General features: G+C 41.7%; 1 protein-coding gene across 1 annotated transcript; it reads right to left on the minus strand.

Moving 5' to 3' along the window:
- Positions 1 to 651: 651 nt before the first annotated feature.
- LOC121583078 (dickkopf-related protein 1-like) lies at positions 652 to 2,603 on the minus strand. Its single transcript, XM_041899297.1, has 4 exons — positions 2,199 to 2,603; positions 1,882 to 2,020; positions 1,564 to 1,695; positions 652 to 1,366 (listed from the first exon to the last, which is right to left on the minus strand). Exons 1-4 carry the CDS (start codon positions 2,397 to 2,399, stop codon positions 1,101 to 1,103), a joined length of 738 nt encoding a protein of 245 aa, XP_041755231.1. The 5' UTR covers positions 2,400 to 2,603; the 3' UTR covers positions 652 to 1,100.
- Positions 2,604 to 16,853: the final 14,250 nt, after the last annotated feature.

Below are 16,853 nucleotides of genomic sequence, written 5' to 3' on the forward strand. Positions count from 1 at the left end.
CTAGACCTGCTCTCCTTCTCCCTGGGCATGCCCTGTGTGAGTGTTGCAACACATTATTATTGTCTGTTTGAGTATGTGAGTGAAACGTATAAACCTAGTGATATTTGTTTGTTAGAAATCTGATATTGCTATCTGTTAAAGTCTGTCTTGTAGGACAGTTGTACGGAGCTCCTGGAGCTGAAGATGTATGAAAATTATGTAAGCCTATGAAGACTGAGTTGTGATGCTGAAATTGTCTGATTCCCACACTCCACTCCTTGATACAAAGAACCTGTGTTTAGTTTAGTCCCGAGGACCTCACCTGGTGAATAAAAAGTTGACCTAAAGGAATAGTATTTTGTGTATTTCCCCCACGTTACACTTGGAATGCTAAAAACATTTCGTACCCCGTCTTTGGAGAGCTTGACTGAATCATTAAGCTGTTGGACATCATTTTTGGGATGGATATTCAAACACTGTTGGCATATGGCTTGATTTGCACCTTTCCCCTGGATCACTATCAAATACCAGATTATTGTTTGACAGCCATTGTAACGGCCAGACAAGCTTTTTGCTTGTAGAGCTCAAGCAGCCACTTACAACATGGGTCAGATAATTAGAATGTTTTAATAAAACAAATATCTTTACACTTTACAAGTGAAAAAAATGACATTTACATTACACAGAAAATAACAATATAAATCATTGTGTACACATTTACAATATTGGAAATGAACTATGCAGCACCATGTTATTTATAATACAGGTGTTGACAGAATTCAATAGCTCCGTTAAGTGCCACCTCCAGTATAGTATTTACAATGCAGTAATTTACTGCAATCAAGGTTAAGTTTCATAAAAAGAAACAAAACAACTCTGCCATTTTTGATGACATGTATCGATCTTTCCAATAACTTCCTTATTCGGCATTCTCCTGCATCAGGGGTAATTGGATCAGTCCATCGCATCCCTCTGGGTGTATCACTTTTCCCCGGAACCCGTTCTTCCTTTCTGGGTGTTGTGTGGGTGTCAGCATCTCTGACAGATGTTGGTTGTGGGAAGTGTGTATGTTCGAGACTGTGTGTCAACATCTGAGGCAGTGTGTATGTCCAGGATGTGTGTCAGCGTCTCTGGCAGGTGTGTAGGTTCCGGGCTGCGGTCCTGCTGACTCCGGGGTCTTTCTCTCCTCTTTCCAGTCTGCAGGAGAGGCCATCTCCACAGTCGCAGCGCTGGAACAGCTCCAGGCTATGGCCGCCTTTCCTACGGTGACGCGTGCACACCTGGCCCTCCGTCAGCACCGGCTTACAGATACGAGACCAGAAGTGGCGTGCACAGCACAGACCCACAGAGCAGTCGGAGGACCTTAGGCAGTTGTCACCTTCCTGACCTAGAGAGAGGAATATGAAGGGTTCTGTTGGAAAGGCCTCACAGCTGGAATTTTGAAAATCAAAAGTTTCCTTTCAACCCCCTTGGCTTTGTGTTTTTAATGGTAATTTATTCCCAGGGGACTGGTGGAAAGGACAAATCTATTGGATCTTTATGGGTGGTACTGGGACTGTGTGTGCATGTGTAATGCACACCTACCTTTAACAGAATGGTGTGGTTGACCTTGGGGCAGAGGCAGTCTCTTGCCATAGTGTTCCATGGTTTTGTTCTGCCTATTCTCACTGGTAGTGACTGCAGTTTCAGCATCTTGATCACTGGCCTGACAAACACCTGAGGAAAAAGGCACATGGTATCATCCAGTCACTTCAATTGAACACAAGTAAAGTTTTCAAGATAATTACAATACACCCTCCCATTAAACGTCAATACATCAAAGTCCTCGCATGGATTACAAGTGTAATGATCTGAAAATGGTTGGAAAAACAAACATGTAACATTTGCATATGTTGAGCTCACCAGTGATGCAGCGGTTCCCAGCACAGCACATAGAATCTCTTCCGCACCGCTTCCGGATCTTTCGGCACGGGAGGCACGCGCCTCGGATATCGTTGCAGAATTCATCCGTCCCACACTCATCATCATATGTGCAAGTAAGCTAACATAAAGACATAACACAATATTTACTTTAATTGGAATAGAATTGCAAAACGCATTTCAGTAATAGCGTAGGTAAGGGTAAGATAAAGTGCCCAAGAAGCGCTTGGGCATAGGTTAGTGTTGGTATTACGCACAGCTGCTAGAGCTTTGCTAGAGCTTTTAGTGCAGTTGCTTACCTGCAAAGTGTCCAGGACTGCCTTCTGTCCGTCGTTACCTGATGAAGAAGGACGTGGGCTCGGGCTAACCGTGTCAGCGCCACCGGGCACGTTCTTGATGGCATTAGAGTTCAGTAAAACAGCCCCAGCGTAAGCATCCCCAAGGTATCCAAACAGCGTGAGATACATGGCCATAAAACGACCGACTGACAGATTAGGCATACTTCTTTAAATAAATGATCGGTCTTATAAATTAAAAATGAATACAAAATCCGTCAAAATGTAGGGTATTGTTAAAAAGTCCGCTAAGTCTTGAATCCTACCACAGTCTCAAGAGGTTGATAGAAGGGTATTTTGAGGTATCCTGATGCACGACTCTCTTTATACATGTAGATCTGTTTGTATTCCCGCCCCTCGCAGTGCACAACAAAGGCGGAGGGTGGAATTCCAAATGCGCTTATTAAACTCCCGAGCTCTACTGTACGGAAATGGGCAACTGCCCCTACAGCATTCGTTTCACAATGTTTTAGTGATCAACAAGTCTCTCTTGTGCTTGCGTCCACCACGTGCATACACTACCGGTCAAAAGTTTTAGAACACCTACTCATTCAAGGGTTTTTCTTTATTTTTAAAATTTTTTACATTGTAGAATAATAGTGAAGACATCAAAACTATGAAATAACACATATGGAATCATGCAGTAACCAAAAAAGTGTTAAACAAATCAAAATATTTTATATTTGAGATTCTTCAAATAGCCACCCTTTGCCTTGATGACAGCTTTGCACACTCTTGGCATTCTCTCAACCAGCTTCATGAGGTAGTCACCTGGAATGTATTTAAATTAACAGGTGTGCCTTCTTAAAAGTTAATTTGTGGAATTTATTTCCTTCTTAATGCATTTGAGACAAACAGTTGTGTTGTGGCAAGGGGGGGGGGGGGTACAGAAGATAGCACTATTTGGTAAAAGACCAAGACTATTATGGCAAGAACAGCTCAAATAAGCAAATAGAAACGACAGTCCATCATTACTTTAAGACATGAAGGTCAGTCAATCTGGAAAATTTCAAGAACTTTGAAAGTTTATTCCAGTGCACTCGCAAAAACCATCAAGCGCTATGATGACACTGGCTCTCATGAGGACCGCCATAGGAATGGAAGACCCAGTGTGCCCTCTGCTGCAGAGGATAAGTTCATTAGAGTTACCAGCCTCAGAAATTGCAAGTAACAGACACATCTCAACATCAACTGTTCAGAGGGGACTGTGTGAATCAGGCCTTCATGGTCGACTTGCTGCAAAGAAACCACTACTAAAGAACACCAATAAGAAGAAGAGACTTGCTTGGGCCAAAAAACATGAGCAATGGACATTAGACCGGTGGAAATTTGTCCTTTGGTCTGGAGTCCAACTTGGATATTTTTGGTTCCAACCGCCGTGTCTTTGTGATACGCGGTGTGGGTGAACGGATGATCTCCGCATATGTAGTTCCCACCGTAGAGCATGGAGGAGGAGGTTTTATAGTGTGGGGGTGCTTTGCTGGTAACACTGTCTGTGATTTATTTCGAATTCAAGGCACACTTAAACAGCATGGCTACCACAGCATTCTGCAGCGATACGCCATCCCATCTGCTTTGGGCTTAGTGGGACTATTATTTGTTTTTCAACAGGATAATGACCCAACACACCTCCAGGCTGTGTAAGGGCTATTTTACCAAGAAGAAGATTGATGGAGTGCTGCATCAGATGACCTGGCCTCCACATTCCCCCGACCTCAACCAAATTGAGATGGTTTGGGATGAGTCGGACGACAGTGTGAAGCAAAAGCAGCCAACAAGTGCTCAGCAAATGTGGGAACTCCTTCAAGACTGTTGGAAAAGCATTCCAGGTGAAGCTGGTTGAGAGAATGCCAAGAGTGTGCACTTTTTTGGTTACTACATGATTCCATATGTGTTATTTCATAGTTTTGATGTCTTAACTATTGTAGAATATAGTAAAAATAAAGAAAACCCTTGAATGAGTAGCTGTTCTAAAACTTTTGACCGGTAGTGTACATGCAGACCACCTTTAAACTGTGTAGGATGCCATTAGAATAGCCTACAGCTCAAGATAACTCCTGGCTTATTATGGCACTGCCCCGATAACTCATGTTGGTTCTGGGAATGTTCCCTGAACGTTGCACCAATGTTCCCTAAAGGAATAAACGGATGGGTTTCTTAACGTTCTTTGAACATTCTCTTTTGGTTGTATGAAGGTAGGTTACGAAGTTGTCATCAAGGCAAAGGGTGGCTATTTGAAGAATCTCAAATACAAAATATATGGATTTCAGGAAAACCAGGGAATTTATTGAAAGTTCCCAGCATTTTGCGGCCCTTGACAGACATAAACACAGTGTTCAAAATATTATGAACACCTGCTCTTTCCATGACAGACTGACCAGGTGAATCCAGGTGAAAGCTATGATCCCTTGTTGATGTCACTTGTTAAATCTGCTTCAATCAGTGTAGATAAAGGGGAGGAGATAGGTTAAAAAATGATTTTTATGCCTTGAGACAATTGAGGGGGGTTCTGGGAACATTTTCAAAGATTAAAATACATACCATCTCTTTCCGTCTTGAGGTGGCCTCCTCCAGACTCTTGCAAAGGTCCTCCAACTTCTCCTTAGTCATACAAGGTCTATGCAGGACTTCGTCTGGCAGGTCTTGCGCTCCAGCGTCTAGCAGCTGTCACTGAATTGCAAGGAGTTCACCTGATTCTTGATACAGTGCCTTGCAAAAGTATTCATCCCCCTTGGCGTATTCCCTATTTTGTTGCATTACAACCTGTAATTTAAATTGATTTTTATTTGGATTTCATGTAATGAACATACACAAAATAGTCCAAATTGGTAAAGTGAAATGAAAAAAAGTAACTTGTTTCAGAAAATTCTAAAAAATAAATAACGGAAAAGTGGTGGTGCATAAGTATTCACCCCATTTGCTATGAAGCCCCTAAATAAGATCTGGTGCAACCAATTACCTTCAGAAGTCACATAATTAGTTAAATAAAGTCCACCTGTGTGCAATCTAAGTGTCACATGATCTGTCACATGATCTCACTATATACAGTGGGGGAAAAAAGTATTTAGTCAGCCACCAATTGTGCAAGTTCTCCCACTTAAAAAGATGAGAGAGGCCTGTAATTTTCATCATAGGTACACGTCAACTATGACAGACAAATTGAGAAAAGAAAATCCAGAAAATCACATTGTAGGATTTTTAATAAATTTATTTGCAAATTATGGTGGAAAATAAGTATTTGATCACCTACAAACAAGCAAGATTTCTGGCTCTCACAGACCAGTAACTTCTTCTTTAAGAGGCTCCTCTGTCCTCCACTCGTTACCTGTATTAATGGCATCTGTTTGAATTTGTTATCAGTATAAAAGACACCTGTCCACAACCTCAAACAGTCACACTCCAAACTCCACTATGGCCAACACCAAAGAGCTGTCAAAGGACACCAGAAACAAAATTGTAGACCTGCACCAGGCTGGGAAGACTGAATCTGCAATAGGTAAGCCGCTTGGTTTGAAGAAATCAACTGCGGGAGCAATTATTAGGAAATGGAAGACATACAAGACCACTGATAATCTCCCTCGATCTGGGGCTCCACGCAAGGTCTCACCCCGTGGGGTCAAAATGATCACAAGAACGGTGAGCAAAAATCCCAGAACCACACGGGGGGACCTAGTGAATGACCTGCAGAGAGCTGGGACCAAAGTAACAAAGCCTACCATCAGTAACACACTACGCCGCCAGGGACTCAAATCCTGCAGTGCTAGATGTGTCCCCCTGCTTAAGCCAGTACATGTCCAGGCCCGTCTGAAGTTTGCTAGAGTGCATCCAGAAGAGGATTGGGAGAAAGTCATATGGTCAGATGAAACCAAAATATAACTTTTTGGTAAAAACTCAACTTGTCGTGTTTGGAGGACAAAGAATGCTGAGTTGCATCCAAAGAACACCATACCTACTGTGAAGCATGGGAGTGAAAACATCATACTTTGGGGCTGTTTTTCTGCAAAGGGACCAGGACGACTGATCCGTGTCAAGGAAAAATGAATGGGGCCATGTATCGTGAGATTTTGAGTGAAAACCTCCTTCCATCAGCAAGGGCATTGAAGATGAAACGTGGCTGGGTCTTTCAGCATGACAATGATCCCAAACACACCACCGGGCAACGAAGGAGTGGCTTCGTAAGAAGCATTTCAAGGTCCTGGAGTCTCCAGATCTCAACCCCATAGAAAATCTTTGGAGGGAGTTGAAAGTCCGTGTTGCCCAGCGACAGCCCCAAAACATCACTGCTCTAGAGGAGATCTGCAAGGAGGAATGGGCCAAAATACCAGCAACAGTGTGTGAAAACCTTGTGAAGACTTACAGAAAACGTTTGACCTGTGTCATTGCCAACAAAGGGTATATAACAAAGTATTGAGAAACTTTTGATATTGACCAAATACTTATTTTCCACCATAATTTGCAAATAAATTCATTAAAAATCCTACAATGTGATTTTCTGGAATATTTTTTCTCATTTTGTCTGTCATAGTTGACGTGTACCTATGATGAAAATTACAGGCCTCTCTCATCTTTTTAAGTGGGAGAACTTGCACAATTGGTGGCTGACTAAATACTTTTTTTCCGCACTGTATACACCTGTTCTGAAAGGCCCCAGAGTCTGCAACACCACTAAGCAAGGGGCACCACCAAGCAAGCGGCACCATGAAGACCAAGGAGCTCTCCAAACAGGTCAGGGACAAAGTTGTGGAGGAGTACAGATCAGGGTTGAGTTACAAAAACAGATTTGAAACTTTGAACATTCCATGGAGCACCATTAAATCCATTATTAAAAAATTGAAAGAATATGCCACCACAGCAAACCTGCCAAGAGAGGGCCGCCCACCAAAACTCACGGAGCAGGCAAGGAGGGCATTAATCAGAGAGGCAGCAAAGAGACCAAAGATAACCCTGAAGGAGCTGCAAAGCTCCACAGCGGAGATTGGAGTGTCTGTCCATAGGACCACTTTAAGCCGTACACTCCACAGAGCTGGGCTATATGGAAGAGTGGGGCAGAAAAAAGAATTGCTTACAGAAAAAATTAGCAAACACGTTTGTTGTTCACCAAACGGCATGTGAGAGACTCCCCAAACATATGGTCAGATGAGACTAAAATTGAGCTTTTTGGCCATCAATGAAAATGCTATGTCTGGCGCAAACCCACCCTGAGAACACCATCATGTGGGGATGTTTTTCATCTGCAGGGACTGGGAAACTGGTCAGAATTGGAGGGAAACATGTTTCTGTCTTCCAAAGATTTGAGACTGGGACAGAGGTTCACCTTCCAGCAGGACAAGGACCCTAAGCATACTGCTAAAGCAACACTCGATTGGTTTAAGGGGAAACATTTAAATGTCTTGGAATGGCCTAGTCAAAGCCCAGACCTCAATTCAATTGAGAATCTGTAGTATAACTTTGCTGTACACCAGCGGAACCCATCCAACTTGAAGGAGCTGGAGCAGTTTTGCCTTGAAGAATGGGCAAAAATCCCAGTGGCTAGATGTGCCAAGCTCATAGAGACATACCCCATACGACTTGCAGCTGTAATTGCTGCAAAAGGTGGCTCTACAAAGTATTGACTTTGGGGGTGGTGAATAGTTATACACGCTCAAGTTTTCAGTTTTTTTTGTCTTATTTCTTGTTTGTTTCACAAAAATATATATTTTGCATCTTCAAAGTGGTAAGCATTTTATTTAAATCAAATGATACAACCCCCCCCAAAATCAATTTTAATTCCAGGTTGTAAGGCAACAAAATAGGAAAAATGCCAAGGGGGATGAATACTTTCACAAGCCACTGTAATTGTTTCCAGCTTCATCAGCACGGTTGTTTGGAATCCTGCAATAGTTTTATGTCGAGTACAAATACACTAAGAACGTTGGCTGTGTTCTGTGATTATCCAAGTTAAATAGTGATACTTTTATGCAGTAACCTAAAAACACGCGGCAACTCTTATGAACTTATGAATTAATGTATACGCATTGATTCTTGAAGAGTATACCTTATAAATCCCTCATGAGCTTAGTTCAACAGTTTTGATGTGACGGATGGCCAGTCCTCGCATCCATAGGTCTGTCTATGAATTTGAGAGTGGTTACATTTCTCCAGGCCTATCCCTCAGCATTTTACCAAAAACGGAGGCGGGGTGGCCGCTTTGTTATTGTTTCTATTAAGGATTCTAGCTTTAATCTAACAAGGAACATTATAATTTTACTTAATATGTACAGTGCTATGAAAAAGTATTTTCCCCCTTTCTAATTTTCTCTACTTTTGCATATTTGTGATACTGAATGTTATCAGATCTTCAACCAAAACCTAATATTAGATAAAGGGAACATAAGTGAACAAATAACACAAGTACATATTTATTTCATTTATTTCATAAACAAAGTTACACAACATCCAATTCCCCTGTGTGAAAAAGTAATTGCCCCCTTACACTCAATAACTGGTTGTGCCACCTTTAGCTGCAATGACTCCAACCAAATGCTTCCTGTAGTTGTTGATCAGTCTCTCACCGCTGTGGAGGAATTTTGGCCCACTCTTCCATGCAGAACTGCTTTAACTCTGTGACGTGTGGGTTTTCAAGCATGAACTGCTCGTTTCAAGTCCTGCCACAACATCTCAATTGATGTTGAGAGACTGATCAACAGAGACTGTTGAGAGACTGATCAACAACTACAGGAAGCATTTGGTTGGAGTCATTGCAGCTAAAGGTGGCACAACCAGTTATTGAGTGTAAGGGGGCAATTACTTTTTCACACAGGGGAATTGAGTGTTGCATAACTTTGTTTATGAAATAAATATGTCATTGTTGTGTTATTTGTTCACTTATGTTCCCTTTATCTAATATTAGGTTTTGGTTGAAGATCTGATAACATTTAGTATCACAAATATGCAAAAGTAGAGAAAATTAGAAAGGGGGCAAATACTTTTTCATAGCACTGTATGCTTCAATGTTTATTTACTGTCACAGAGGACATGTCCTCCTCTTCCGGGTGCAGAGACTTTGGGACTGTGTTGCGGTATGGTTGGGTGGAGAGATGTCTTTGAGACAAAATGAGACACATTTTAACATTTAACAGACATCTAATGTATGTCAGACTTCATTTGAAAGTTCAGGCTCCAAAGTATGACACTACGAAATAAGGTCCATTGTTTCGATGTGCATGCTTCAATGTGGTTCCAAAAGTATGGCCCAATCCCAAATCAACCCCATTTGGTAATAATTACAATTGGCCCTTTGATTGGCTACGTGGACAGTTTCACCATATGTTTTAGACCCATCAAATCATCTCAGACCTCCACAAGTGCATAGGGTATAGGTGTCCATTTGGGATTGGGCCTATGACAACAAAATAAGTTCCATTGTTTCGATGTGAATGCTTCAATGCTATCAAGTTATTATAAGTAAAGTAAACCTGCTCACATTTAACTAATAGACTTCTGGACAAAATGGATCTCCAAATGAGACAAATAATCAGAAACCGATTAATCCCTTAGTAAATGTATAGTTTTCTCATGCACTTATCAACTCTGTGGTGGCCTTCTGCTAAACTGCTTCAAATACAAGGTAGAGAATTACAGTGACTAGAAGATAACTCACATGGTGCAGGTGGGGAAACTGTCCAAACAAGCTAAAAGTAAATTAAACGTTTTTATTCAATTGTGACCAATAAAATGAATTACTAATGTATATCAGTGGAAATAATGTGAAATCCCATTGATTGTTTTTTGTAAACCTCTCTTTACTATTTAATTGCAATCACTTCCTTATTTACATGACGGTCATGTGACTTGGTTACCATCGTCAGGTACTAGCCAAGGAGCCTAGTCATTCAACAAATCAAATCTATTGCCACCCATTTCAAAATACTCAACAATTATAACCCAACTTATGACATAGCAAGAGGGTTATCAGACCTCATTTGTCACTCTCCATTTTTTTTTTATGGTCAGACCTAGCTAGCAGCCAATGCAGCTGGAGAACATGCTAGCTAAGCTAGCTGACTTACGCATATTTTTTTAAAACTCTGCATACACAACACGTTCAAAAATACTGTAACTATGCTACCCCCTAACATGTTCATATAAACACATGTTGTAGTTTTAGTTTCTCTGACTCATCACCTGTAAAAATAGTAATATTAGCAGTACTTGAAACAAGCTAAACTGCCTGGCAGCCATTTCCCCAACTGTCAACAGTTGCTATGGTGACCAAGGTGTCACATGACCGTTTGTCTTGTAAATAAATTGTAAAGGATAGTTAAGTTTTTTGGAGGGGATAAAAATATGAGTTAGTTATTTACAAAATGTGCACTCACCTTCACACATACTTTATCTCCTCTTTCAACAGTTTGATCCAATGGCCCTTAGATATGCAAGTTCCTATAACTTGTTTTCTTCCAACAACCAAATGGGAACCACAGAGGAACGTTACGTATAAGTTCTAATTCACCCAAAACAAATTATTTTATGAGGTTATTTGAACATTCTCAGAACAATGGGTTTCTACCTGAAAAAAAATAGCAACGTTCCCTAAAGGTTATCCTTTGGTTCTTAGAAAATAACTTTCCCACAACATTCCCAGAACGTTCTGTGAAAGTTATTTTTCTAAGAACTAAAGGAGAACCTTTAGGTTCTAGCTGGGAAGTGTGCTTGATTACACTTCCCAGGGCTGACTGGCACATTGAGATATAAGACAACTCTGATCATTCATGCTTGCGCTCAGGTTGCGCTTGGGAACTGTGGTACATTGTATCGGAGGCCACGTTACCACTTAGGGGACACGCAGCACGCGCACAGCAGTGGGAGAGCGAGAGATCCCTGTTGAATGCACTATACTTGTACGGCTCCGGTTAACTTGAATAAAGAAGGACTTATATTTTAAAGAACAGTTGTTTTCTTGAATATTTCTTAGACAAGAAGATACAACATGGTAGCAGGAGTGACAGAACTCCCCTTTGACTCATCCATCATTGAGTTTTGGTATAAAATGCTGAACGGTGCCAAGAGGCTTCACGTCAACTAGCTAACGTTAGCTAACTAGACACTGTGCTAACGAGACTGAGGTAAAAAATAACCACGCCAGAGCTAACGGAGCGTGCAGTGCATGTAGCTAGTCGTTTTGCAGTGCTAGCTGGCTAAGACATGGCGCAACTAAAGCCTCCAACATAATTGAAACTTAACGGCAACGTTGAAGAGCAATGGAAGCCGCATTTCACCCTCTATCTGACAGCGATGATAGGAATGGCTGAAATAGACGATGCACAGAAGGTCGCACTGTTTCTCATTAGCTGGCTCGGATGCCATTGATGTCTACAACAGCTTTCAGCTAACGGATGAGGAGCAAGCAGATTATGAATTTGTATTAGCAAAATGTCCATGTTTTTGTACTCCCAGAATAAACAAGATATTTGATAGATATGTTTTCAACAGTAGATGTCAGAATGAAACAGAGACTGTTGAGGAATTTATTATGGACTTAAAACTGAAATGTCAGTCCTGTATTTTTGGTCAAGTTGCAGACTCGCTGATACAATATATAATTGTCATGAGGGTGAGAGACAAGGGGTTGAGAGAAAAGGTACTTGGTGAGAATGAATTGACACTAGAAAGAGCAATACAAATTTGTCAAGCTAGAGAGGTGACAGAGTCGGATACGGTCAATGGACAGTGGTGTTCTTAGTGACACAGTATGAAAAGTGGAGTATATTAGCAAAGGAAGAGCAACAGCTAACTTCAAAGGACAGTGCCGACTGCAGTCAACAGCGCACTTCAGGGAACCAGCGCTCATGCGGCAACTACGGAGGAGAGCACAGACCTCACCAGTGCCCAGCATATAGAAAATAGTGTCACAACTGTGGCATGAAGAACCACTTCGCACTCAAATGCAGGCAGCGAAGACAACAGAATAGAGTACACTTTGTCAACGAGGACCGGGACAACAGCAGTGAACGAGTACAGTGAGGGGGCTTTGGGTGACCTCTGTGGGATCAGTCGCGCAGGACCAGATTAGGACTGGACTGCTACCTTCAAGACTAATACATTGTGTTCAAACTTGACACTGGAGCACAGGTCAACATCATTCCAGAGACTGAATTGTTACGGTTACAGGTAAAACCAAGTGGTGAACACAAAACAAAGGATAAGACTGAAAGCTTACAGTAGTGAAGCAATTGCCACTTCAGGGACATGCACATTGGTGCTGGAGGTAGATGATAAATCTCACAAGGTTCCGTTTGTCATAGTAAAGGGAGAAAAAACACCCATCATTGGGTTAAAGTCATGTAACTTACTGGGTCTATTGAAACGGGTTCATACAGTGAATGGTGAAATGACTAATGTTGAGGATGCATACAGTATGCTGATGTTTAGACAATGAAGGAGCAATATTTAAGCAATAAGGCCTGAGGGGATGTGGTATATGGTCAATATACCACGGCTAAGGGCTGTTCTTATGCACGACGCAACGCGGAGTGCCTGGATACAGCCATTAGCCGTAGTATATTGGCCATATACCACAAACCCCCGTGGTGCCTTATTGCTATTAGAAACTGGTTAACAACGTAATTAGAACAGTACAACATCATTTTTTGTCATTCCCGTGGTATGCGGTCTGAAACAGTGCCTTGCAAAAGTATTCATCCCCATTGGCATTTTTCCTATTTTGTAGCATAACAAACCTGTAATTTAAATGGATTTTTATTTGGATTTCATGTAATGGACATACATAAAATAGTGAGATGAAAAAAATTACTTGTTTCAAAAAATTCCTAAAATAAATAACGGAAAAGTGGTGAGTGCATATGTATTCACCCACTTTGCTATGAAGCACCTAAATAAGATCTGGTGCAAGCAATTACATTCAGAAGTCACACAATTAGTTAAATAAAGTCCACCTCTGTGCAATCTAAGTGTCACATAATCTGTCACATGATCTCAGTATATATACACCTGTTCTGAAAGGCCCCAGAGTCTGCAACACCACTTAGCAAGGTGCACCACCAAGCAAGCGGCACCATGAAGACCAAGGAGCTCGCCAAGCAGGTCAGGGACGAAGTTGTGGAGAAGTACAGATCAGGGTTAGGTTATAAAAAAAATATCTGAAACTTTGAACATCCCACGGAGCACCATTAAATCCATAATTAAAAAATGGAAAGAATATGGCACCACAACAAACTTGCCAAGAGAGGGCTGCCCACCAAAACTCACGGACCAGGCAAGGAGGGCATTAATCAGAGAGGCAACAAAGAGACCAAAGATAACCCTGAAGGAGCTGCAAAGCTCCACAGCTGAGATTGGAGTATATGTCCATAGGACCACTTTAAGCCGTACACTCCACAGAGCTGGGCTTTACGGAAGAGTGGCCAGAAAAAAGCCATTGCTTAAAGAAAAAAATGAGCAAACACGTTTGGTGTTCGCCAAAAGGCATGTGGGAGACTCCCCAAACATATGGAAGAAGGTACTCTGGTCAGATGAGACTAAACTTGAGCTTTTTGGCCATCAAGGAAAACATTATGTCTGGCGCAAGCCCAACACCTCTCATAACCCAGAGAACACCATCCCCAAAGTGAAGCATGGTGGTGGCAGCATCATGCTGTGGGGATGTTTTTCATCGGCAGGTACTGGGAAACTGGTCAGAATTAAAGGAATGATGGATGGTGCTAAATACAGGGAAATCCTTGAGGGAAACCTGTTTCAGTCTTCCAAAGATTTGAGATTGGGACAGAGGTTCACCTTCCAGCAGGACAATGACCCTAAGCATACTGCTAAAGCAACACTTGATTGGTTTAAGGGGAATATTTAAATGTCTTGGAATGACTTAGTCAAAGCCCAGACCTCAATCCAATTGAGAATCTGTGGTATGACTTAAAGATTGCTGTACACCAGCGGAACCCATCCAACTTGAAGGAGCTGAAGCAGTTTTGCCTTGAACAATGGGCAAAAATCCCAGTGGCTAGTTGTGCCAAGCTCATAGAGACATACCCTAAGAGACTTGCAGCTGTAATTGCTGCAAAAGGTGGCTCTACAAAGTACAAGTTTTCTGTTGTTTTTGTCTTATTTCTTGTTCATTTCACACAAAAAAAGTATTTTGCATCTTCAAAGTGGTAGGCATGTAGTGTAAATCAAATGATACAAACCCCCCAAAAATCAATTTAAATTCCAGGTTGTAAGGTAACAAAATAGGAAAAATGCCAAGGGGGGTAAATTATTTCGCAGGACACTGTATACCACAGCTTTCAGCCAATCAGCATTCAGGGCTCAAACCACCCAGTTTATAACTCCTGAGTGGCACAGTGGTCTAAGGCACTGCATCGCAGTGCTAACTGTGCCACTAGAGATCCTGGTTCAAATCCAGGCTCTGTTGCAGCCGGCCGCGACTGGGAGACTCATGGGCGGCGCACAATTGGCCCAGCGTCATCCAGGGTAGGGGAGGGAATGGCCGGCAGGGATGTAGCTCAGTTGATAGAGCATGGCGTTTGCAACGCCAGGGTTGTAGGTTTGATTCCCACGGGGGGCCAGTATAAAAAAAAAATATATATATATATATATATATGTATTCACTAACTGTAAGTCACTCTGGATAAGAGCGTCTGCTAAATGACTAAAATGTAAATGATAATGCCAAACAAATATTGCCTACCTAAACACAAATTGACGCTATGTCTGGTGGTTCAGTTTGGTGCTTTACCTTTAGGTGTAAAACACTGTGGGTTAACAAGAACCCCTTTGATCAGTTTAAATGATCACACAGAAGTGATCATAACACGCTGTTAGGCCTATCCCACTGGGCAGAGATGTCAATTCAGCGTCTTCCACGTTGGTTCAATATCATTTCATTGAAATCACGTGGAAACAACGTTGATTCAACCAGTGTGCCCAGTGGGATGTCTCGTGAGTCAATTCCTTCTCTTTAAATAAAGGCCACACTTAGAATAAAATTGTAGGCCAACAGGGCATGTCAATTGGTCTTGTTGGTACTGCCATTTGAAATACTTACTAACCAGATGAAACATATCTTAAAAGTGGTAGGTCCTCCTGTCATAGGCTACAGCCTCATACAGGTTGCATTCATTTGAATCTGGCAACATTGTGGTGAACAGCAAGAAGCTCCCTCTTGTGGCTGTGGTTGTTTCCTTCTTTTTATTATTGACTTGGTAGTCTTGTTTTGAATAGCAAATCATCATTCAACTTTAGTTTGGCGACAGGAAGGGAAGACACTTAGAAAAACACTATTGAAAAGTATGTTGTCTTTACTCTTTAAAGAGTGTACATGAGGCGGAATTTGCAGTAGAAACACAACAAAAACACAAGGAAAATATATCAGGCAACTCAAATTGTAACTTTTGGGGATACACAAATCAGTGGAATTTAAAGCAGTAAGGGTTTGGAAAATGATTAATGACAAAGTGGTGTACAAGAAACTGAAATGTTTGCTATTTTATCTATGGGCCCAGCATCATGACAACAGTAGTGTTTAAAATAACTAATGTAGGCTTACCCACTGGGCACACACTGGTTGAATCATTCGTTGAAATGACGTGGAAACAATGTGGAATATAAGTTGAATTGATGTCTGTGCCCAGTGGGTAGGCTGTGTTCTTATCAGTGGTGTATGATATGATTATGTGTGGGGATTATCTGGGGTCCCCCCAAAAAAATTAAAATAAAAAGTTCCTTCAAAAAATATATGCAGTGGGGAGAACAAGTATTTGATACACTGCCGATTTTGCAGGTTTTCCTACTTACAAAGCATGTAGAGGTCTGTAATTTTTATCATAGGTACACTTCAACTGTGAGAGACGGAATCTAAAACAAAAATCCAGAAAATCACATTGTATGATTTTTAAGTAATTAATTTGCATTTTATTGCATGACATAAGTATTTGATCACCTATCAACCAGTAAGAATTCCGGCTCTCAAAGACCTGTTAGTTTTTCTTTAAGAAGCCCTCCTGTTCTCCACTCATTACCTGTATTAACTGCACCTGTTTGAACTCGTTACCTGTATAAAAGACACCTGTCCACACACTCAATCAAACAGACTCCAACCTCTCCACAATGGCCAAGACCAGAGAGCTGTGTAAGGACATCAGGGATAAAATTGTAGACCTGCACAAGGCTGGGATGGGCTACAGGATAATAGGCAAGCAGCTTGGTGAGAAGGCAACAACTGTTGGCGCAATTATTAGAAAATGGAAGAAGTTCAAGATGATGGTCAATCACCCTCGGTCTGGGGCTCCATGCAAGATCTCACCTCGTGGGGCATCAATGATCATGAGGAAGGTGAGGGATCAGCCCAGAACTACACGGCAGGACCTGGTCAATGACCTGAAGAGAGCTGGGACCACAGTCTCAAAGAAAACCATTAGTAACACACTACGCCGTCATGGATTAAAATCCTGCAACACACGCAAGGTCCCCCTGCTCAAGCCAGCGCATGTCCAGGCCCGTCTGAAGTTTGCCAATGACCATCTGGATGATCCAGAGTAAGAATGGGAGAAGGTCATGTGGTCTGATGAGACAAAAATAGAGCTTTTTGGTCTAAACTCCACTAGCCATGTTTGGAGGAATAAGAAGGAT

The sequence above is a fragment of the Coregonus clupeaformis genome, chromosome 1 (assembly GCF_020615455.1).
Source record: "Coregonus clupeaformis isolate EN_2021a chromosome 1, ASM2061545v1, whole genome shotgun sequence".
Classification (NCBI taxonomy): Eukaryota; Metazoa; Chordata; class Actinopteri; order Salmoniformes; family Salmonidae; genus Coregonus; species Coregonus clupeaformis.